This window comes from Pinus tabuliformis, chromosome 1_2, assembly GCF_031772625.1.
Source record: "Pinus tabuliformis cultivar Carrire ecotype Pingquan chromosome 1_2, CPIR1, whole genome shotgun sequence".
NCBI classification, from domain to species: Eukaryota; Viridiplantae; Streptophyta; class Pinopsida; order Pinales; family Pinaceae; genus Pinus; species Pinus tabuliformis.
Genome location: NC_142298.1, coordinates 881344054 through 881370220, shown reverse-complemented (window position 1 = coordinate 881370220; position 26167 = coordinate 881344054). Strand labels below are relative to the sequence as shown.

The 26167-nt window shown below is 36.5% G+C and overlaps 1 protein-coding gene across 1 annotated transcript; it reads right to left on the bottom strand.

The window, feature by feature from the left end:
- Positions 1-432: 432 nt before the first annotated feature.
- On the bottom strand, positions 433-1452 carry LOC149208776 (uncharacterized). Its single transcript, XM_089398420.1, has one exon. It carries the CDS (start codon positions 1450-1452, stop codon positions 433-435), a length of 1020 nt encoding a protein of 339 aa, XP_089254546.1.
- Between the last annotated feature and the right edge of the window lie 24715 nt (positions 1453-26167).

Here is a 26167-nt window from a genome sequence, read left to right as displayed (position 1 = left end):
TCTATTAATATTAACTGTATTATTTTTAAATGTATTATTTATTAATTTATTTATTTATTTATTTTTAAATAATGTATTGTTAATTTTAACTTAGATTTATATGCTTTATTAATTAATAAGATTTCTTTAATAATAATGTATTATTTTTAATGTATTAATATTAAATGTATTATTTTTAAATGTATTATTTATTAATTTATTTATTTATTTTTTAAAATAATGTATTAGTTTTATGTAGATTTAAATTGTTAAATTGATTAATTATATTTCTCTTTAAATTTTTTTAATTTTTTATTTTTTTATTTTTTTGATAAGAATTAGGTTTATTTATGAGCTCAATGTTTTTTATTTTATATATACCCAAATTCATGTATTGTTAATTTTAACTTAGATTTATATGCTTTATTAATTAATAAGATTTCTTTTAAAGTTTTATTGTTGAGAATTAGATTTATTTTTAAGCAGGTAGTTCCAGTTTTTACTAATGTCCCATCCCCCATCCCTATTAAGGTTACCAGGATGTTTTATGATTTCAACTGCTTCACGGATTTTACGCTTGAAATGGTGTTCTTCTCTGGCAATGATTCTGGTTTCTTCAAGGCATATGTGATGGTTTGTTTTACCTACATGCTCAGCAAGAGCTGAAGAGCGAGTTCTTTCTTTACGGATATCAGCGCTATGCTCTTTGAGTCTAATCCTTACAGACCTGCCAGTTTCCCCTATATATTGTTTTCCACAAGAGCAGTTTATGATATAAACTCCTTTCTGCTGAAGTTGATCCTGGCTGTCTTTAACAGACTTCATTCCTTGCTTGATAGTTGACAAGGGTTTGAATGAAGTTTTGATGTCTTTTTTCCTGAGAATTTTGGCAATTTTGTCAGTGACACCTTGAATGTATGGAAGGTATGCATTAGAAGTTGAGGGGTCTTTTGTTTTGTTTATATTGTTTCCAGATTTTGCCTTTTTAATGGCCTTGAGGATGCTTTTACTATTGTATCCTAAGCTGGCAAAAGTTCTTTTCAGGTAAGCAATTTCTTCATCAGCGTGGTTGTCATCTGAGATTCTACAAGCTCTAGTGAAGAGCGTCTGCAGCACCCCGGTCTTTTGCGCTGGGTGGTGATGTGAATCAGCATGGAGGTAGTTGTCGGTGTGAGCTTTCTTTCTGAAAACTTTATGACCTATGGAGCCATCATTGTTTCTAATGAGGAGAATGTCAAGGAAAGGGATGCAGTTATTTTCTTCGATTTCCATTGTAAACTTTATGTCTTTAGATATGCTGTTGAGATGGTTCAAAAAGTTTTTAAGTTCTATATCACCATGAGGCCAATTTACACTAGTGTCGTCTACAAACCTGACCCAAAACTTAGGTTTTAATGGGTAAGAATCAAGAGCCTTGGTTTCAAATTTTTCCATGAAGAGATTGGCCACAATGGGTGAAAGAGGTGATCCCATAGCCACACCCGAAGTTTGTTCAAAGATTTCCCCTTGGAAAGAGAAGAACATTGAGCGAAGACAAATTTCAGCTAATTTTGCAGTTTGGGGGTCAGCCACTTCCTTAACCACTTGAATTGCTTCATCTAGGGGGATTTTGGTGAATAGCTGGACAACGTCAAGACTAACCAGTTTATCTTCAGGATCTAAGGTTGTATTTTTAATGAAATTGACAAATTGATTGGAGTCTTTTATGTAAGAGCTGGTTTTGCCAACTAGCGGAGCTAAAATACTAGCGACATATTTTGCTAATTCATAGGTAGGAGAACCTATAGTGTTGACTATAGGTCTTAGGGGAACTTCTTTCTTGTGCACTTTAGGGGCTCCATAAGAATGGACTCATTTTCATTAATAGGTAACAAAAGGAACAAATACAACCTGAGCCTTGGTGTTGTGCAAGTCCCTCCCAGGGTCCATCAAGAGTTCTCCTTTACTTTGACAAAGCTCACCCACTTCCAAATAGAACAAGCAAAGATGGCAATCTCTCCTCACAAGCTTCTAAATGGGAGTCCTAATTCCAGCAGCATCTACCCTTAGAAATGTATAGCTTCCAACATCTCCTCCTTCTGGCCCAATGCTTGTATTTATAGTGCTCAAGAGGAAGTTAATCACGTCCACCATCAATGGGATAATCCCCTCTTTGGATGGGATAGCTCCCTTATTGATGGGATAAGTTCCTCTTTGGTAGGGGTACATGAACCATCTGGAGACGCTCAATACACGTCGAACAACCTTCTAGAATGCTCTAGAAATGACCACAAGTAACTTTTTAAAGATGAAACTTGCGCATTTTGACCTTTACAGGGGGACGCACCTGTCCCTTTACATACAGAGCGTCCAAAGACGTAGCTTTTGTGAACATTGGGTGCGTACCCGCAGGTAAGGTTGAGAGAACCTGCGTACCCAGAGATAAATACATTTATAAAGACTTTCTCTCTTTTTGGAGTTTGACATGGAGAGCAGAGGCATAAGACTTGCCTAAGAGGATAGCATGACTGTTGATAGAGCCATACTAACTGTAAATAGCCATGGTGACATTTTTTAGTGTAACAGATTGCCCCCTAAAGTGCGAAGCCTGTAATAGATTAGGGTTTTGTATTATCTAGGAAGGGTGAAGCGCTTTATCATTTCAAGGATTATCTCGTGGAGAGCCTGGTCAGAACCTGCAATTTTCAACACAAAATACATGTATAAGATTATATCATCACTGAGGTAGGCATTCCCATACTCAGATCAAAACTTTAACTAACAGACTAACTACTCTGATACAGGAATGATCTTGCAGTACATCATAATCATAGACTTTTGTAGACACAGTATGGGCACAGCCATCTGTTTATGATTAGTCTACTTAGATAATGAATACAAAACTACTCGCAGCCTGGATGGTGGAAACTAGATCCAGGGTCTTCATTTCTACCTCCCGAATTGGTACGATTCTAGCCATGCGAATAAATGAGTTGATGTCGAACATGGTAGAAACCACTTGATTACCAGTCGATGATGTAAACTGTTAACAAGTGTGAGAGAGACCACCAGTAATGTCAATGGTTCTCAAAGTACCCAGTACAATCCATGAGATGTGAATAAATGAGTTGATGTCGAACATTTCACGGAATCCTTCGATCGAAAGTCAATGATGTAAACTGACGTCAAAGGTGAGAAACCTGCCATTGATGCATGTAGACTTCAAGGTACTGACGATTTCTAAGTCATCTCTCTAGATAATGTGCTGATGTCGATAGAAAGCGACCCGTTGCAGGCAAGCCCACAACACGAAATCATTTGTTCAAGTTGAAGAAATGTTGCTGTAAGGACTGACTCAGGGATGGTCAAATGGATGACAAGTATTTTGCAGATGAAAGTTTTTCTTGCAGACCTCTTGAACACATAACGACACGACAGATGGATTGGTGATGAATAACTGAAAGTTAATCCCCGGAACCCGGCTGAAGACTTTCAAAGTGGTTTGATCAACTGTGAGGTAAAAGATTTCCCAACCCAGGTGAATGAAAAGTGTCGTGTTCAAGAGTGGTAATAAAGTTTCTTCGGAGACAAAAGATAACAAACAGGTTCATTCTTCTCTCTTTTCCCCCACCATTTCTGGCAAGTACCTCTTTATTTTTAACAAGCTTGAGGAGGATAACATATGCTTGATTATAAGCTCATCCTTCGGATGAGTCCAACCTAGTTTTGATTCGAACCCTAGGAAGGAGTGGTTCGTTCCTGTTTGTAATTGAACAGGTCCTTTACTGTGAAATATTTAACGAGTCCAGTATAGGAGAAACTCGGCGTTTTTCAATTTTAGAGAGTCTGAAAAACTTAAGAAGACTCCAAGTTGAACTTTTTCGTAGATTTGTGTCCCTCAAGCCCGAAAAAGTATAAAATAATACCTGGGGGAACCGCTTGATCTTGCGACCAAGGAGTACTTTCATAATTAGTGCCACTGACCTGAAAAGTAAAAAGCGATCAAAGACACGTCGTTTTATTTCTGTATCGAGTTTGAAACGACAAAAACTCGGCAATCTTTTCCTGATTTTACGGTCAGAAAAGGGCTATAAGGGGACCGTCTTTTAATTTCGTTTTAACGAGTGTAAAAGAAACGCTCGGCAATCTTTTCATATTTTAGGAGTCAGAAAATGGCTTAAAAGATGACTTCGAGGTTTCACTTTTTCGTAAGTTTTAACGAGTTCGAAAAAGGGATAAAAATATACTCATGGTTTTCATTTTTTCGTAAGTTTTAATGAGTTCGAAAAAAAATGATAAAAATGTACTCATATGTCCAACTTTCAATTTAATTTACGAGCAGGAAAAGACGGAAAGAACTCGGCATTTTCGTTTGTTTTACGAGAATGAAAAATAGCAAAATAATCTCGGGATTTTCATGAGTTTAATGAGTCTTGAAAATAACTGAAATTGACTCAAAATAGGTTTCATTTTTACAAAACTATGCTTCGGAGTAGTTTCATTTTTACACAAGCTTGAAACAAAGAGAAAACTATGCTTGATGCCCCCTAAGCATAACTGCTAGAGCGCATGCCCCCCAGCTTCATTTCATTCAACCAGTTGGATGAAATGAAGGTTGAGTACGAGATCATTTGAAAGACTCGACCTAAACTGTAAGAAAATTATGCAAAAACTGAAATAACTAACCTAAACATACAACCTAACATCTATGAGGTCTAGTCAAACTCTCGACTCAATTAGAGGAGGATTTGTTTCATTTTTTAACGAGCTTGACATGGGAAAGAACTATGCTCAGATTCAGTTTCATGTTTACGCAAGCTTGAAATGAAAAACTATGCTTGTTATAAGTTCACATGCCCCCAGCATAATGACACAAAACGAGGTACATGCCCCCCCAAGCTTCATTGCATTCAATGAGGTGGATGGAATGAAGCTTTACTTTCAAGATCTTGGAAAGACTTGTGGGAGATGTTTCATTTTTTAGTGAGGTTGACACAGGAAAAGAACTATCCTCAAAACCCTTGTTTCATTTTTTAAACGAGCTTGACACAAGATAAGGAACTATGCTCGTAACTACTCTCTACAATCTACCTAACAAAAAACTCTACTCTAAAAACCTTGATTCATTTTTTAACGAGCTTGACACAAGACAAGGAACTATGCTCTAAAATCCTTGATTCATTGTTTAATGAGCTTGACACAAGACAAGGAACTATGCTCATGACTACGCTCTACAATCTACCTACTTAACCTATCCTTGTTTCATTTTTTAACGAGCTTGACACAAGACAAGGAACTATGCTCAAAAAGTTTGCATGCCCCCAGCATAATGACGCAAATCAAGGTACATGCCCCCCAGGCTTCATTGCATTCAACCGGCTGGATGAAATGAAGGTTTACTTTCAATATTTAACTTGAAAAGGGAGTTGTTTCATTTTTAAGGAGGTTGACACAAGAAAAGAACTATCCTCATTCCTGATTCATTTTTTATCGAGGTTGACTTACTAACAGGAATTGTCCTCACAACCCTTGCTTCATTTTTTAAATGAGCTTGACACAAGATAAGGAACTATGCTCATACCTGATTCATTTTTTAACGAGGTTGACTCAGTAACATGAACTATCCTCAAAAACCCTACTTTCTACAATCTACCTACATATCCTAAAATCTAGCTGATTCATTTTTTAATGAGGTTGACTTAGTAAAAGAACTATCCTCATGCTAGCCTGTTTCATTTTTTAACGAGGCTGATACAGGAAAAAACTATCCTCGTCCCTGATTCATTTTTTAATGAGGTTGACTCAGTAAAAAGAACTATCCTCTGACCAACTGATTCATTTTTTAACGAGGTTGACACAGTAAAAGAAACTTTCCTCACACACACTGATTCATTTTTTAACGAGGTTGACACAGTAAGAGGAACTTTCCTCACACACACTGATTCATTTTTTAACGAGGTTGACACAGTAAAAGGAACTTTCCTCACAACTCCTTGTTTCATTTTTTAATGAGCTTGACACAAGACAAGGAACTATGCTCATGACTTCCAGTTTCATTTTTTAATGAGGTTGAGACTAGAAGAAACTATCCTCACACACACTGATCATGGCTTCCAACTGGAAGAAAGACATGTCAATGGACACACCTTGATCATGGCTTCCAAAAGGTCTTCATCAGAAGGAAGAACACTTCTCTGGAAGGAACACATGTCAAGGGACTCAAAAGGGATAAGAACATCGTGTTCAAATAATCCCATAGAGTTTTCCATGTCAATTACCGGATCTAAATCAATAGTGAGAGGCTCACTTACATCGGTAACTGAAAACATGGGACCAGTTGCCACATAATTAACCCGTGGTAGGGTAGATACCACTTTAGAATCAGGAACATTTAGGGGTGTCATATTATTGGTAGTTGAAACAAGACTAGGGAACGAAAGTTGGTCTACAGTCACAATACTGCCATTGTGAGGGAAAGACATCACGCGAAAGAGTGTCGATACGACAGCTTTCATTGCATAAACATAGTCTCGCCCAAGGAGTAAATTGAAATCCAAGGGACCTCAAACTACCATAAGATCAATACAGACAGATTTACCTTCCAAGGTAATAGAAAACATAGGAAGGATCCCTAAAGGTTCACTAATGGTCTTGTTAAAATCTTTCAGATTCTGCGTAATTGGCGCAAGCTGAGGGGAACCCAAAGCTTTCCAAACAGTTGAGGATAAAATAATAACAGAAGCACCTTCATCTACCTGAGTATGATGTATGTCCCTACCACCAGCCTTGACAATGATTTGGAAAGGGATGGAGGAAGGAAGACGAGGTTCTGTCAGTCTATTCCAATCAAAGGAAAAGACCTCAGTACTTGGAGGGGGTTCTATAGAAACAGGTGAAATGCCCCCCGGCATAGAAGAATCTGATGTAACAAGAAGAACCTCAGCGGTATGAAATTCACTCTCGAAAGGGAGAGTGTGATCGACCGAATGTGAAATTGAATCGACCACTTGATCAACTAATGGATCATCAACCTGAGTGACATGAGTTTCACTCTCCAATGGAAGAGTGTGATCGACTGAACTTGAAATTAGATCAATCACTTCGTCAGTTGACGGTAGGTTGGGAGAAAGTTTACGGTAGCCAGTTGGAAATTCTTGCTGTGGAACAGTAAGGTTTTCCAACAATGTTGAGGCTTCATCCATGTGAGGGCAAATGTGAGTTTGATGACTCCCTTTGCATAACTTACAAGGAAACCTAACTTTACCCTTTTTCCCAGGAACTTGACTATCACTGGTTGATGGATCAATGGAAAGTTGATGAGATTTTTCTGACCATACTTCCAAGACCTTTGGAATACTAGGACAATTGACAAGGAAGTGGTCACCCTTACAAAGCCTGCAAGGGTATTTTGGTTTACGATGCATGTCGGAATTTTCCTCAACACAACTAACACTTTCAGCCACGGTTGGTTGGTTGACTTCTTTCTTATCTTGCTTCTTCTTCTTCTTCTTCTTCTTCCCTTTCTTCTTCTTCTTAGCCTCCTGGTTACTAGCATCAAGGCTTTTACCAGGCGAAGAGGAAGAAATGGAGGAAGAAAAATTAGGCGAAGAAGGTAAAGGGTCAACAGAAGGTTGGTGATGTTGAGATGGTGAACTCTGTTGAGGTGAAGCATCCGGTTGAGATGGAACAATTGGAGTATTTTGGGCCAACGAAGTTGAAAATAACCATATCGGTAAACCTATTGTAAATCCAGGTAATGACAAAGTAGCCATATAAGGAGGACCAACATTTCCAAAGTAAGGAAAAGTACTAGGATTCTCGTTAGGAGGGGTTCCTAGGTTGGTAAATTCCGGAACATTTGCCATTATATTCAACTTCAGTGAATTTTATTAACAATTTAAATCTAAAATTAACAATTCACAATTCACATCTAACAATTAAAATTCACAATTCACACCTATGGTCTCTAAAAGTAAAAACAAACAAATTAACACGCGCTATCAAATCTAGGAGTCAAACCATACACAAACAGTAACCTTCCGGACCGAAAACACTAGTTGGGGATGAAATCCAACATCGCAGAATTCAGTACAGAAGTGGCGGGTGGAACAGTTACCCTGGCAACCTGCTTAATGAATAGACTGGACAAAGTTCCTCCACTTTAACCATCTCGAGTGAAGTGAACCCCCCAGAAAATCCAAGTGAGTCTAGCCGACGTCTGCTCCAGGTACAGTGGGATCTTCCCTCCACCGTCACCTTGGGTAGAACCCTAAAGATAATGGTCACTAAGCTCACCAACAGCAACAAATACACCTGGGGGAACAGTCTACGACCCGATAGCACGCAAGGGCAGAGTAACAAGCTCAATCCCCTTGCCGGTTCCTTGACAATAATCCAAGGTTTACCGACAAGTGACCCCAGGCTCCTCGACAATAATCCGAGGTTTACCGTTTGTAGTACGTGCGTATCTGGCGTCTTTCCCAATGAAGGAGGATTGATCCCCTCACTGGTTCGGATACGGTCTCGTGCTTCTCCTTTAAGAGGAGCTTTCCCGGAGTATAAATGTAACAGTTGGATTTATCCTACCACAAGATGAGCTACTTGTTTGGTTTTGCTGTCTTGGAGAGTTAATTACTCTCCTACTCCAAGACACTAGCCTAAGCTATGTTGGTGTTTCAGAGCCCTAGAAATGTAAAAATTACTAGATGAATTTTAATTAAGTGCTGTGTTATTAAGGCTGTTTTTACTCAAATGGGTAAATGGATATGAAACCAATGGTGTTATGACCCGACTCAACTGAATGCAATCGAATATGACAATGTAATCTTTTCAATTCGATGAATCCTAACTAAAGTAAGGAGAGAGTTTCCATTCACTTCCAACAATGCAAAAAATTGATCACTAAGAGAAAATATAACAAATTATCTAATGCACTAATTTCATCAAGAAAAACTAATGCAAATCAATTCCAAACCATTTTTTATTTTTTATATTTTGTGTAAATTCAAATCAAAGAAAGCTGATCTAAATCTACGATTGATTTTTCAAAATGTAAACTATGCAATTGTAATCTATGCACAATTCACTTGAAAAGCATGCAAATGTAATCTATGCACATTTTTCATTAATATTCTGAAAATGAGAATTCTAATTACGCAAATGTGATCTATGCAAGAGAATTCTCAAACACAAGATGATTCTAATGTAATCTAAGAACCAATCAAGTGCAAGTCGAGAAAATTGGGTGAGAGTTCCAAAGATCAAAACATAAAAACACTCAAAGGCGATTAACACTCATACACAATTTAGCAAAATTGTGAAAGGACTGAGAGAAACCTCCAAGTAATGACCAAAGGAAAACAAATCAGGAATTTCTCAAAAAGAGACTCAAGACACCCAATTGATGAAAGCTTAGAGTAGGAATGCTAATGAAACAAGCTTAGGTGAAGATTTATGGCAGGTAACCTGATGGATCTGGGCAGTATAAACAAAGTAAAAGCAAAATCTAAGAGAAAAAATGCAAAAAATGGAATTTTCTTAAATTTTAGCAGGGGACGCAGGCAACCCGTTAAGACAGGTGCAGGCCCGCTCTGTGCACACAGCGACAGTGCGTACAGGGACGCACTGTGCAATACTCAGAGAGTGCGTCCTACTAGAAAATTCAAGAAAAACTAAATTGAATCTAACCCTAAGCTAACCCACCCAAAAACAAAGTCACAGAGCCAAAAACCAGAAAATAAATGACTTTTCTCAGATCAAAGTTGCATACAAAGGAAAAGACTTTCACATCAATGGATTCCCCAGCGGAGTTGCCAATTTGTCAGGCGGAAAGAGTCGATTGTGCGGACACAACCAACCTCCCTAGGAGCCTAAGACTCTCTAGTGACAAACAAGACAAACAAGAGCAATCCTTCCCTAAACATGCATTTACTATATAAGAAATCAAGTGTTTAGATCCTACCTGTAGTCCCACGCTGTTGTAGCAGTCCAGCCTCGCTGATCCGGATGATCTCCTCCTTCACTTTGAAACCTGCATCCACTAACAACCAAACGATTAAATAGCACTTGATAATCTCATAAAATAAAGCATATTTAACACATAGACCAAGGAGTACATGAAACAACTCATAAATAACAAGTTATTGAGAAGAATGGACTCATTTGCATTAATAGGTAACAAAAGGAACAAATACAACCTGAGCCTTGGTGTTGTGCAAGTCCCTCCCAGGGTCCATCAAGAGTTCTCCTTTACTTTGACAAAGCTCACCCACTTCCAAATAGAACAAGCAAAGATGGCAATCTCTCCTCACAAGCTTCTAAATGGGAGTCCTAATTCCAGCAGCATCTACCCTTAGAAATGTATAGCTTCCAACCTCTCCTCCTTCTAGCCCAATGCCTGTTTTTATAGTGCTCAAGAGGAAGTTAATCAGGTCCACCATCAATGGGATAATCCCCTCTTTGGATGGGATAGCTCCCTTATTGATGGGATAAGTTCCTCTTTGGTAGGGGTACATGAACCATCTGGAGGCGCTCAATACACGTCGAACAACCTTCTAGAATGCTCTAGAAATGACCACAAGTAACTTTTTAAAGATGAAACTTGCGCATTTTGACCTTTACAGGGGAACGCACCTGTCCCTTTACATACAGAGCGTCCAAAGACGCAGCTTTTGTGAACATTGGGTGCGTACCCGCAGGTAAGGTTGAGAGAACCTGCGTACCCAGAGATAAATACATTTATAAAGACTTTCTCTCTTTTTGGAGTTTGATATGGAGAGCAGAGGCATAAGACTTGCCTAAGAGGATAGCATGACTGTTGATAGAGCCATACTAACTGTAAATAGCCATGGTGACATTTTTTAGTGTAACAGACCCGAAGTTTCTGAAGAAAGTGTTACCTCCTTTTTACAACAAAATGGTGTGTTGACTAGACTGCAAAGTGAAAGACTTGGGGTGACCTCTTTCAAGTTCCCCATCCCTCCACTATGTAGGAAAGTTACTTCATCAAGATCTGAATGAGATACCAACGAGATCACATCACCTTTCCATCCATTCACTTCCCCATCCACGACTTCTCAACTATCCACTTCTCTAATTAGTACTACCGTTAGTAGTACTAAACCAGTAGTAAGTTTTTTGTCATATATACCTACTTCTGGACCAACCTTCCCATCTTCTCAGTTTTCAACTCAAGTTATGGCCAATCAACCTTGGACAAATCCTGGTGTTGTCCTAGTTGCAAATCCAAATGCACTCCTAGCAAACCCAGAAAAATGGTTGCCTAAGTACAATCCTAACGATGCTCTCTTGGCTGAAGAACATCTAAATAATTTTATGTTACCCATGAATCTTAAGGGGGTTACAAATGAAGATGTTGTAATTAGACTGTTTCCTTATACTTTCCAAGGATTTGTTGGGTCCTAGTATTTTTCCCTTCCAGCGGGTTCAATTAGAGACTGGGATACTTTTCAAGAAGTATTTCTTGCAAAATTTGGTGATGATAGGACCATAGCATCCTTGATCAATGATATTTCTAATTTAAAAGCTAATCCAGATGAAAAGATCAAAGATTTCAACTTCAGATTTAACAAATTTCTAAATAAAATCCTAGCTGCCTCTAAACTTGTTGTAGATGTACAAATAGAATGGTATATATCATCTCTTCCTTCTAATATTGTGGTTTTTTTAGATAGAGCCAATAAGGCTACCCTTGTAGAAAACATGAAAGAAGCCCTATCTGTAGAAAGGAGAATCATAGCTTTGGAAAAGAGATCACAAATAGATGAAAGGAAGTCAAGGAAAGTAACATTTAAGGATGACTATAAGAAGAAAGATTCGAAGGAACCTTTTGATCTTGAAGGCCTTCAGAAAGTGTTCAAAAAATGTCAATCAAATGGTTGAAATCAAAAAACAGGTCCCAAAATCCTCTACTCCCAAGAAACCTTTTCGATCATTCAAAAGGAACCCTTCATCCTCATCACAACCCCCAAACACCATTTAAAATGCTGAGTCTAACCAAGAAGCAGAAGAATATTCACCAAATGAAGAGGAAGCTAAAACAGAAGAAGAAATTGAATTAAATGGAATGTGGTATTTCATCCTCCCAACTGAAGAAGAGGCACAAGCAATGCCAGTGACTACAAGAAGTAAAAACTCTCTTGACATGTCTATCATAAATCAGAAGCAAAAAGATGCTACTCCTGCAAAGGAGAAAATAGTAGCTAAGAAATATAAGACTAGCCAAACTGATCCTATTCCTCCAGATTCCCCAAATGCCTCAAAAACATTGGTAATCTCATATCTAATGGTATAGAATATAGTGGAAGACATGAAAAATACTAGAGGTAACATCTCCTTACATGAACTCACTAAACTCAAGAAGCAACAAAAAATTCTATTAAGAGAGTTGAAGAAATTCATGTATCTCCTCTACCATTTTCTGTAGTTACTCAAGCTACCTACGATATGGGAAAACCTCCCTCATCTTGAAACAAGGTAGATCCTTCAGATCTAGTTCTGATTGGTGATAGGTGTATTTCTCATGTTCCTCCATTTCTTCTCAATTAGGAAATTTTCAACAGGAATTTTCATAACTATCTTGTTGATTCAGGAGCCTCCTCAAATATAATGCCAAGAGCTGTGTCTACGAAATCAAACATTACACCTCAAAAATCTACAGTACACATAGTTCAGTTATATAGGACAAAAGTAGAGGTGCTTGGAGAGATAGCATCAGTTTCAATTAGGCTTTCCTCTAAGCCAAAAGTTTCACAAATAATTGATATTTTGGTGGCTGATATCCCTGAATTTTATGGTTTGATTTTTAGTAGGGATTGGTCTGAAAAGTTGCACGGTTATTTCGCAACTGATTGGTCTCACATGTGGTTTCCACACAACGGTAAACCAAACCAAATCAGGGTAGACCGAGAGAAATTCATGAAATATATAGTCACTAAACTCGAGGGAAGAAACAAACCTATTTCCTTCACCAATAATATCATTAGAAATTACTCAACCGAGTCATTTTTGGGATCCTTTAATTCTCAGAGGTCTCCCTTTCTAGATAACGCTGTAGTTTCTCAAATCAAAACAAGGTTACAAACTAATGCTTCCAAATGTCTAAATTTAGTAGATAAGGTTTCAAATAACTCTGTGTTCTGGACTCTCTATTTTGACGGTTCTAAATCTAAAGACGACATAAGAACATGATGCATTTTGATTAATCCGCAAGGAGAGAAAGCCATGCTAGCCTGCAGACTTGAATTCCAATGCACTAATAATATTGCTAAATATGAAGCACTAATCCAAGGACTCTATAAATCCATCAGTCTTAATGTCAAATACCTGCAAGCCTATGGTGATTCTGAAATAATTGTGAAACAGGTGAGAAATACAATTCATTGTGTCTCTGGGCACCTTAAACATTATCAATCGTTAGGCTAGAGTTTGACTTCTCATTTTTCTACTTTTAACATATCTTCAGTCCCTAGACTACAAAACGCAAGTTCTGACTTACTTGCTAATGTGGCATCTAGGATTATACCCTCCGATGAATTTCGTCCAGATAGATTTTCAATAGAATTAATATTTAGGCCATCTATTCCTGACAATGTAACAAATTGGAGAGTATTCAACAACGATGTGGATATAGTTAATTTCCTTACATCAGAAGGGTCATATGAAGAACAAATCATAGATGAACATGAGCATGATCTAGAAATCAAACATAATCATGATCAAAACCCAATCCCAAAGTCTATAGTTAAGATGGAAGATCTCTATGATTTAAAGGATAGGTTAAAGAAAATTACCAACTCCAAAAATCAAACTTATACTTTGAGATTTGAAGTAGTAAACCTAGGGTGAATTGAAAAACCTCAAAATGTCAACCTAGGTCTTGGCCTATCATCTAAAGAAAGAATATCATTCATTAGGTTGCTGAAAACTTAAAAGGTGTATTTTCTTGGGATTATGCAAATCTCAAGACCTACGATACCTCTGTAATTCAATATACCATATCTATGACTTCGAATGAAAAGCCAGTTCAACAGAAGCTTTGAAAAATTCACCCAAACCTTGAGAGTCAAATCAAATCTTAATTGAACAAGCTTCTGAAGGAAAAAATAATCTTCCTTGTTAGAAATTCTAAGTGGGTATCGAATATGGTAGCCGTAAGGAAAAAGAATGGTGATATTAGGATTTGAATTGATTTTAGAATCCTGAATAGAGCTTGTCAAAAAGATAATTTTCCCTTGCCTACTATGGAATAGATATTGCAATTAGTTGCAGGTTTTGAATTAATGTCTTTTCTAGATGGATTCTCAAGATATAATCAAATTCTTGTTCATCTAAATGACAGATTAAATACAACATTCAGGACCAAGTGGGGAACATATCCCTATCAGAAGATGCCTTTCAGACTCAATAATGTTGGTGTCACATTTCAACGTGCTATGGACATTTCCTTCAGAGGTGTAATTAATAAATTAGTTGTTATTTACTTGCATGACATCGAATTCTATTCTAAGGATAGGAACAATCATTTAAGTGACTTGAAGCACATTTTCGAAAGATGCAAGAAATATGGCATTTCCTTAAATCCCAAAAAATCTTATTTTGCTTTACCAGAAGGAAAACTCCTTGGGTTTATAGTGTCCAAGAAAGGAATTTACATTGATCCTGATAGAGTCCAAGAGATCAAAAAGATTCCCCTCCCACACAACAAGAAAACCATGCAATCATTCCTAGGCCAAATAAATTTTGTAAAGAGATTTGTTCCAGATTTTTCACAAATCGTCCTACCCCTTCATGCAATGATAAGAAAAAATGTAGTTTTCAGATGGAACAAGGATGAAAGAGAGTCAATTGATTTGATTAAAAAAACCATTATTAATGCTCCTTCATTGCCAACCCCTAACTTTCTCAAACCTTTTTTATTATATACTTTTACATCTGATACATCATATGCAACAGTTTCGACACAGCTGAACGATGAAAATATCGAGGCACTCATCTCTTTTTTCAGTTCTAACTTTCAAGGCGCTAAATTAAATTATTCAGCCATTGAGAAATAAGAATTTTCTGTTTTTAAATCTTTGAAACATTTTAGACCTTTTCTTCTTAAAGCCCATAAAAAGATAGTTGTACCCTACCCTGCAGTAAGACAATTATTGATCCAAAGAGAAGTATGGGAGAAAAGAGCTAATTGGGTAATTGCACTTCAACAATATGATGTAGAAATCCGGCTAGCTAAAATTGTTAGGGGCCAAGGTTTTTGCAGGATGTTAACATGAGCTTCCCTGTTACCACCAAAAGAAGATCAAGGTAATGAAGTGAAAATGTCACAGGTAAGCCTTAATGATACACAATCACAATATGCTGATTTGAGATTTGATCTAAAAACGGATATGCTCCTATGCATCTTAATTATAAAACAAAGCAAGCTTTAAGATTTAAATCAAATCGCTATGAACTAGTCAATGATGTATTGTTTAGGAAAAACATTGATTCAGTATTGCTAAGATACCTGGAGAAACCTGAAGCCGAAAAGGTCATGCAAGAATTACATGATGGACCAGCTGGAGGACATTTTGGGGGAAATACGACAGCTCACAAATTCCTGCATGCATGATATTATTGGCTAACGGTATTTAAAGATGCACATGAATATGCAAGGAAGTGTAAAACTTGTCAAGCCATAGCCAAAAGGGAAAGAAAGCCAATATTCCCTTTACAACCAGTTAACATCCAATAGCCATTCGAACAATTGGGATTAGACATAAATGGTGAGATTGTTCCTAACTCTTCCAAACAACATAGGTACATCCTTACAGCTATTGATTATTTTACAAAGTGGGTAGAAGTTGTCCCATTAAAGTTAACTAATACAAAAAGCATCATAGACTTCATTGATCAGTACATAATTACCAGGTTTGGCTTACCCTCAGCTTTAATGTTTGACAGTGCATCTTACTTTTCTAGAAATACAATGGTAGAATTCACTCTAAAGTGAGGTTTCAAGTTGAAATATTCAGCCAATTATTATCCGCAAGGTAATGGATTGGTAGAATCAACAAAAAAGAACCTCATTAGAATTATCAAAAGGACTATCAATCAAAATCATAGGAATTGGCACAAAGAATTAACATTTTCTCTATGGGCAAACAGAATTACTGAGAAATCTTGTATTGGTTCTTATCCTTTTGCTTTATTTTATGGAAAAGAAGCTATTCTCCCCACAAACATAACAATCCCATCCCTTGCCCTAGTACAATTCATCAATGAAAACCCTTCTTCTTCTCTCCAAACTAGAGAGTTTCAGATTCTCAAGCTTGAAGAAGAACAGGAAAAGGCTAAAGCAACCCACTTCCATCATCAACAATTAGTCAAAGCTTCTTTTGACACAACTTCTGCCAGTTAAAAAAATCTTGAAGTAGGTGACTTGGTTTTGAAATGGGACAAAGCACACAAGGAAAAAGGTAGACATACCAAATTCCAAAGACTATGGCTTGGCCCTTTTCAAATCATTGAAAAAATTGGACAATCAACATTTCTTTTACAAGACTTGTCAGGTAAGAAGGATTCTTCGCCCGTTAAGGGGAAAATTTTGAAAAAATACTTTTCTTAAGAGATAACCTCTTCCAATTTTGTAACATATTGCTTTTTAGGAGAATAATGGTTAACTAGTATTTGTTTTTGGATTTTCAAAATAAAATCTTTGATAATATTTTTGCTTTTCGCTTTTATAAGTAAGAAAGAGTTAAAATAAATAATTAGGGAATTTAAGTAGTAAATTAAACTTGATTTCTTTGGAAAATTTTTATCTTTATTAAAAAGATTTATTCTATGAACAAACTCTTATCTCTATAGAATATGAAGGTTTTGTTATCAGTCATGAAAAGAATCGTTAACCTAGTAAGGACTTTCTGCAAATGAGTATCTTAAAACTCTATCATTATCACCCAATATTCTACAAAGGAACCAATGATTCACCCTAGCTATTAAAATTTTCCTTTTTCAGAGTGTAATTCTAAAATATATAAACTTAGAAGATAAAAAGTCTCATTATGAGCTTGTTTACCATGTTCATATGGAAATGATTAAACTAATATTACCAATACTGCATATCAAACAAGGTAATAGCTAATGATCTCCTCGGTCAGAAGACAAGGGGTCTTATAAAGAGCCATCTTGTTCAGTTAGTTACAACCAGTGAATGGAATTGTTATTAGTAGGTTACCACACCTAAACAATGTCTTTTAAGAAACCAAAAAAGAAAAAGATTACATTCAAAAAGCAAAGAAGGGACAAGGTCCAAGTGAGATTAAAAGCAAGTGAATATCATTTTGAAATTTGAAAATTCATAGAGATGGGATAATGAATCATTTCTGGTTAAAATATAACCTTGTCAAGGCTATCAATGCCTGCTCACAACAGAGGTTCTATCTATGATAAATGAGTAAACACCAAAAAACTAATCTACAGAAGAGACCTGATATATTACTTTAAATCTTATTATCGGCTGATGTGAACGTTTATACTTTTATCATTACAAGAGTAAAGTAATTAAATAAGCAAAGTAAGCACGTAATGATAATTCCAGAGAAATCTTATTTAACTTATAACTCATGTAATTATTATTCTCATATTTTTTTAGAAATTTCAGAAAACTACTCAGAGATAACTAGTTCTCCCAAGTGAATCACCAATTGTTGTACTACGAAACAACCCCCCCATTTATAAAGAACAATAGTTAAGGTTAGAGTTATAAACGGGGACCCTTTTAAATTTTTAGGCTCATGATAATAATACCTAACTCTATGAAAATACCTAGCAAAACCTTGCAAAACAAACTAAGAATCAAATCCACATTGAAAATCGCAAATCACACTTTTTCGTGTGACTATCTTAAAACATCTTCAAAAAATTGTGATCTGCGATTAAATCTCCCGCTGTGATAACCCGATAAATAGCACTTTTTCATTTTGCAATCGCATTTCACACTTCGCAAACTTCGCAAGAAACTTAGCCATGCCATTAGAATGTCCGTTAGCGATTTGCGAAATGCGATATTGTGATATCCACAATCACATTTCACTTGATGCATCTAGTAGCGCTATATTGTATCCCTTTAAAAGATTATGATGCGTGATTAAGAGCAGTATAATGTGTGAAGTAATTACGTTTTAAATACCAAAATGAATATTGGTAGGTCAATAAATATTTAGCAACCCTAGGAAGGATAATCATTTTCCAAGTTATGGGTAGTTTACATTGAGTATCTCATTAAATCGTTCTCACGATCCAAAGTCATTTCAGAGAAGCTTTCAGTCTTAGTTATCTGATACTCTACGCTGATATATCTTGTCTATTTCAGGCAAGCTACAAAAGACATTTCACTAAGAAAGGTGATGCAGAAACAAAGCAAGTAGACAATTGTTGAATCCAAGTTTACAGAGATGGATCCTATCCTCACTGATACAGTTTGTGACACTGTCGAAGGTGCAACATCTTGGGAGGTCATATACAATATGCTTGAGGACGAACGTCCTAAAATCATTGTCACGAGAGCAACAACTGACTCAACAAGGCCTTCAGGACTTCAATGCAAAGATGCTTCCTGTTCTTTGCTTCATAGGATAGAGAAAGAGCTAAAATCCTCCCATACATGGACATGATTAGGTGGGTATTCGAAAACCTTATCATTGAAGATAGGAAATTCAAGAATTCAAGAATGGGGCTCATACAATTGTTTAGAGAAGAGGACTTGAAGAAAATGTACAACATACCTGACCCATATGATATCTAGGACAACCCATTTGAGGCTAACTTTGCAAAGAGGAACCTGAACCCCATCAAGTTGATTCATGGTTGGAGTGTTGGACAACGAATTCAAATATGACAAATCAGGTATGTATGCTATAGCCTCTTCAGCAAACCCCTACAACTATGCAACAGCTACGTTATGTAGATTATATGGGCTACCAAATAATACTAATTTTTCCATAGAGTGGATTCCTATGATTGATGCTTATGTTAATTCTCACATAGTGAATTGGCCATCCATCCTATCTGATAAGCTAGCCACCACAATTACTGAATATTGACAAAATAAATCCTCCACTTCAGATAACCTCCCTCTGTTCTACTTTAGTCCCTACATTATGGATGTTATCTATTTTTGCATGAAATTTCCAACCATGGGTTGGAAATGGACCTTACAGGACCCCTACCCGATCCATCTCAGTTATAAACAAATATGGGAATCGAATTACATACCTCACTTCTATAAGATATTTCATGCTACTTTTTTCCCTGACATCAAATAATTTTCAATAAGAAAGTCCCTAGGTTTTCCCAAGACGCTGCAGTAGACCCGTTTACTGTCGACAAATATTTCATTGAGGAATGGTTCACCTACATTAGGGTTTTTGGTAGCACAGCTGATCCACATGTCCTTCCTTTACATGTTTTTGATAAATTATTAACAAGAGAGATTGCCTACCAAACTATGCGAAAGGGCCTGACTAAAGTTCTCAAAGATGGCAAGAAGTCATTATGGCCCTCTTTCCCTATCAAATGTGCTTCTTTTGCTTTAGCAAATTTTGTTAATGCTACTAAAGATTCAACAAATATGGAAGCCCTCAGGCTTCATACATTACCTAAGAGGCAATTTAATCCAAACAAAGTGGCATATAATGTCACTACTGGAGTAAAGCTCAAGCCATACAACCATGAGGAAAACTATTTTGAAGACTTGTTACAGTCAGCCGTATCCTTCGAACAAGCGTTCGAATGGGTAAAGGTGAATCTGAAACCTGAATATTTTCAAAGCTTTCAAGAATTCAGAAATGAGAGGCTCCAAGTGATCCTAATGCATTTGTTAATGCCTGAGGATAATCCTACACCAAGTGTCACTGTTGATAGTGAAGGTCCTAGTTCTCAAGTAGACTCTCAGGTAAACACTGAGAAGATACTAGACACAAGGAAACCCTGAGACCTAGATAATACAACTGAGTCCAGCAGGAAGTCAGCTGAGAAACAATTAATAAGCACCCCGACTATAGAGATCAGTTCAGATGTTAAAGGCAGCAGTTTGGAGCAGGAGTGGAATCAATTTAATCAAAAATTACAAGACACTCCCAAAGTGACAAATAACCAAGAAACAGTGGAATTTAAAACTCGTCTACATGTTCATAAGGATACAGAGCCCAAGTCTATCGGTGAACAGTCCAAGGTTATGGAGGAACAAGCAACAATGTCCCAGCATACTAAAATTATCCGTTCTCTCTCCACATCAGAAATTGTTTTGAAAGTAACTAAAATACCTCCACTTGATGTGTTCTATAGCTCTCTCCACAAGGTTGTAGTAAGAAGGTAAAGAAAAAGGAAAAGGGTAGACACACTCGAATTCCCACCTGCAAATGAGCCGATGGATGTTGTGTGGAAGGACATTCCTTTCAATCTTACCGAGAACTTGACTAGACTATCATAGTTCACAGGAGGGCCACTATGGACAAGGCTATTGAGGTCTCTACTTTCTTAACGGAAAAAGAGGAGAGGATTTCACATCTCGAGCAAGAGCTCGAAGAAAAGAAAGTAAGCATAAAACAGGGAAGTGGTTGAGCAGCTCGCACAATTGTGGCAAGACATGGAGGTCTTGAAAATAAGCCATGAAGCCGATATATCGGCCAAAAACATGCAACTCCAAGAAATGCAGCAAGCCATGGAAAGATAGAAGGATGTTCCCACTACTGAGGAGTTTACTAAAGAAGCACTGGAATCAAATTCCCTTATCGTGAAACAAAGGGAGTATTTCTCCCAAAAGATGTCACACATTACTCCCTATCTGACTACTAGCGAGCAGCTGACAAATAAAGAAATCGACTAGAGAACTGAGTTTAATGATTTAAACACCAGAATCTCTAAGTTCATCGAATGGAGGGAAACAGAAGACAGAGGAAAATCCAATCTACCTGAGATTGAGGAAACTCATAAAGACATTCTCTTCATGGATTTGGATGCGAGAATCAAAGAGGTTGAACTAGTAGTTGCAAGGGTAGTCGAGGTATCAAATAATATCATTAAGGCAGTGAATCACATCCTGTTTGCCACAAATCTCATTAAAGAAGGCAATCTAAAAGAAATGCCCGATTTAAACGCTATGTATAGAAACTGGCAAGAAAAGGCGGGGACTCAAAGAGAGGCAATTACAAAATTGACCAGGACCAACTGGGAGTCGTATTGGCAGTATCTTGTTAAGCCACACATCCAAATTATAACTCTCAACTGTTCCCTTCATACGAATCAATGGATGCTACCAACTCTCACCGTTGTGATCTTCATAGGAAAACTCAAGACACATTTCGGGACACCTCCTCAAATTCAATCGATGATTGATATATGCGATTTGAAGGACAAGCTAGCAAATAGCAAGTCATCCTCTTAGTTCTATTTATTTAGCCTATGTGTATTTTTGGAGTTGGTTACCTAGTTGAGGAAGGTTGTTTGAAACCTCCTCAAATTTTGTATAATGTATTTTTACACATTAGTTAGAATAGCATTTATACCCTTCTCATACATTTAGAGAAGGATTGAGAATTTTATCGAAAACATTTGTAAATAATGCACTATTGTAAGTTTATGAATGCTTTGGTGAAATTATGGAACATGATCGTTTCTTTAGATATCAGGCTACTTTCCTTTGTTGATGCACTTTTGTATTCTTGGGAGACAATTTGACTTGAAGAAAGAACTTGGTATTTGTCATTTGTCAAATGAACAGGACTTCACACATATGGTACTATTATCTTGTATGATTGATTCTGTTTACATTTAATTAGTGGAAAAACTTTACTTTCATGAATTGCATGTGAGATTTATTCTTTTTCTTAAGCATTAATTGCACTTTTGTATGATGCCTAGCTGAAATTGTGTTTTTCATATATAACTGATCATATATGCGATATATTTTATAAATTTATTTGATTAACTATTTAGTCAAAGGAATTATCTTTATACGTTATCATCTCTATTTAGTTGTGTTCAATCTTTATTATCACATGTTAAACATATGTCTTTGTAGATCGCATACCGCACAGGAATACTCACGTTTATATTAGAATAAGTTAGTTAGAGAATTGCAGCATAGAATAGGACATTTAGATTATCATTACTCTATTTGCAAACACTCATGAACCACCCACTCTCATCTTAAAACCCACACTAGGAACCTAGTCCCATTATCCCCAGTTGGACCCACCACATTAAATGGAAAAGGAGTTGTCTCAAGGTCAGGACCGAGAGGCCCCATGTTTCGACAACGGAATTCTGAGGCCGCAATAGGTCGCAGGCACAAAACTCGCAACTTTGGTCTCTAGTCACTAGTAGACAAGCCTGTGAGAGTGACTTTGGGTCTCTGGTCACTCCCTTGCCCATAGCATGAGAGCGACTGTGGCGTAAGAGATCCCAAACAACAACGAGACCCTTGGACAAGTTGTTTGAGTGGCTCACATGTCTCATGAGGATCTTGAAGCTATTGTTGGATGATTGTGTGTGATGTTTCCATCGATTCCACTTCCTTGTGGTCACATGGGAGGTTGAATCTGATTATAGTAGCCACTCATCTCATGTTTACCGCAATTGACATGGTTACTTGGGTGGATGTGGGAGGAGGTTGTTACAACGACTTGAGTGAAAATTCAAATTTTCATGTTAATTAGTATATTTCAATATAAGAAGTAGATATACTATTCATAGTAAAATATTACAATGGTCAAACCAAAGAAATAATTAAATGTAAAATAATCTAGTCTCTTTCTTAATAAGATGAAATGTATAATTCATTCAATTTATAATATAAAATGAAATGGCTAGTGTGATTGAAAAAATAATATTAATAATATAAATATTTAATAGATGTCATAAATGAAATATTTAAATAATATTGTGATGTATTTAAAAATAAATTAATAAAAGCTTAATATTTTAATAGGTACAATATGGTTTATAAATGAAATATTTCAATGTCAATATTAAGTAAAATATTTCAATGTTAACTATGAATATATGTATATATTATATAAAGCAATAAAAAAAATTATCGCTAAAACATTTTAAAACATTTCAATAGTCTCACAATTTTACATTTTGACATAGGTATATTTTTTGGTTATTTTTTTTAATCTAACAAAGATTTGTTGGAATTGCATATTTAAGTTGTGTAGTATAGTGATCTATCATTTATTCGTTTAAAAATGCAGTTTAAACAATGAAGAATTACACATGATGCATGTCCACATATATGTGTATGTATGTATAGAGAGGCGTTGTATCTATTTATTCATTCAGAAATGCAATTTAAATAATTAAAAATTACGTATGTTGTGTGTACATATATGTGTGTGCATAGAGAGAGAACTGCATATTTATAAATTTTAGGAGCGATTAAACCACCTTTTTCAATTTCTGCACTCCAAAAGAAGTTTGCATGGCAAGATATTTGATCCCTTTGCTCTTGTTAGATCGATGATTAAGATAGATCTATATTGATATAAATTGAGTATAAATATAATAATTTTTTCTTATAAATTTTATTAGTGTAATCTAATGTAAATATGATATAATGTTGGTTAGACTTGTTTTAAGTAGATCTAGGAATAATTGTGATCTGCCCTACTAAAATTGAATTTTAGCAATGTTAGAAATTTGAAGAGAGTGGAGAGAGTGATTGTGCAATGCAACACAAAACACAGTATGAAACTATTCATAACAACATATACATATATATAGAACATAACACATTGGCTTCGACACATATAAATCATGACTCCAACTCACTACATAGGAATCAATAACTACTAGATTGACTCCTCATGACTCATAATGACAACTACACATTAACTAGAAGCATTACTTCCAACACCCTCCCTTAATTCTTACATGGAAAACATTGAAAAAACATATTAAAACAACAATATGATATTTTTCTTACTGGCCTTCATCAGCACTAACATCCACTCTGGAATCTCGCAAACATCACTCTTTCTTCACCAACACATCTTCAAGATGTCGCCTGAACTCCATTTAAAACATAATTGCCTCTTACCATCATTGACTAAATTTGTATAATTGACACTTCTTGACTACTTGAAGAATAGCCTAGATATTGAATATCTCTATGGACATGCTTCCATCCTAGTAATATGCATCAAAATACGTACATCTAGTTATATAGGTAAGTTTCTATGTACTGAGCTTATCTAGCAGCTCATCATACAACTGACCTTTTTGACATATATACTTACATTCATATATAGGAAACCTATAACTAATTGTAATAGCCATGGTGAAAATTCCTTGTATGTATATATATATATATATATATATCTATATATATATATATATATATGACCACAGTCCATGGGATATGTATTCCAAGTTGAACGTTGGGAAATACATCCTATGGGGTGTTCATTTGGTCGTTTATTGCTAAGGTAATGGTTAAGGCTTTGAAAAGGCAAAATGGCATTTTTGACACATTTATTTATGAAAATAATGGAAATTAGGAGAAAATGAAGGTGAAAGGTCACATGTTGCATGGGAGAATGAAAATGAAGGAAAATAATGGAAATTGAAGAAAATAGAGGCCTCATTGATAAAATGGTTTCTGAGGATAAATGGGCAAAGCTTGATCACTTTAGTTCGGATCTCTCTCATTATTCTCTCTCTCTCTCATACTCTTGGACAATTAGAGTTTTCTTAGAGCACTTCGAAATTGGAGCAAGAAAGGCAAAGAAGGCAAGAGGATACAAAGATCAAGCAAGGAAAGGTAGGATCAAGCAGTTACAACAAGCTTCATTTCAGCTATCAACTTTCATATGTATTTTTCTTACTAGATTTTGCTTGCATGGGATTGCATGTGGTTCTTTTCTACCATGGCATGGGTTTTTCCAGATGTTACAGTATTTTCAACCTAGCCTTCCCATTTCCTGATATCTCTGATGACATGGGTTCTCTCATACGGTTTATGTGGGATGGACGGATTGGATTCGAATTTGAGTGGGGTAGATCTCATAATTGACAAACGCATGGTCAATTGGTCCCTAAACTAAACTGAGGATCATGAAGCCACTAGCCTAGTAACCCCAAAAATGGGATCAGGGTTGTGGTAAAACTAGATTGTGTGCCTCTGTGGGGCTATGAATCCTTGTCGGTTAATGGTGTGATATTTAGTAAATCCAAGAGGTGGATTTTCTCTCCGTTGGGCCTACTGGTCCTAGGATGGGATGCATGGCAAAGCCTGGAGAGTATGTCTCGATGTAGGGCCTTAGTGATCCCAAGATCAACATGTGGATGCACAGTAAATCCTAAGAGACTAGGAGGCACTCAAATTCCTCACGGTGTAGGCGGATAACTCCGGTGGCATCCATGTTGATTGGTGCTTTTGGTGTGTTCTATGAGTCCCACATGTTTGGAATATGGGATGGGGGTGATTAGCTAAAGAGAGACTTGGGTCATCTAATCTATGGTCAGGTGGAACATGGTAGTCCCATCTCTAGTTGGTTCATTGCATTCATTAACGAGAAATTGATTCCCTTGATTTTCATGTGTAAATGTATTGATGTATATGTGGATTTTGGTGGTTGATATGTTTATGGTATTTTTTTTCCTGTTATCCTAGGTATATGTATATTTTATGGCAATAACTATGTATGGCTCTCAGCATGTTTTTACTTTTATATGAATTGATAATGTGTCTATGACCTAATAGAGCATAATGCAGCAGTTGACATGAGGGAACAATGGTTCATAGTGATTCTGATATCAGTATGATATCCCTACACTTAATTTTATTGTTTACTCCTGTAGGTTACATGTTGATGATATGTTTGACGAAATGCCTATCATGGCCAATAGGGGTCTAATTATGGTATTCTTTAGTTTATTTCTTTTGCATCCTTGTTTCCCTGTATTTTTATGGATTTGAAGCTATCAATCCATTCTGGGCAGTGGCCTGGCTCTAGGCCTCAAAAAGTAGCTTAAATCCCAAGTCCACTGGCATACAACTGGCAATTTTGGTCTCTGGTCACAGGCACATAAGCCTGTGAGAGTGATTTTAGGTTGCCGGTCTCTCCCTTTCCCATAGCATGAGAGCGACTATGGCCTAAGAGATCCAAAACAATAGTGGGACCCAGGGAGAAGTTGTCTG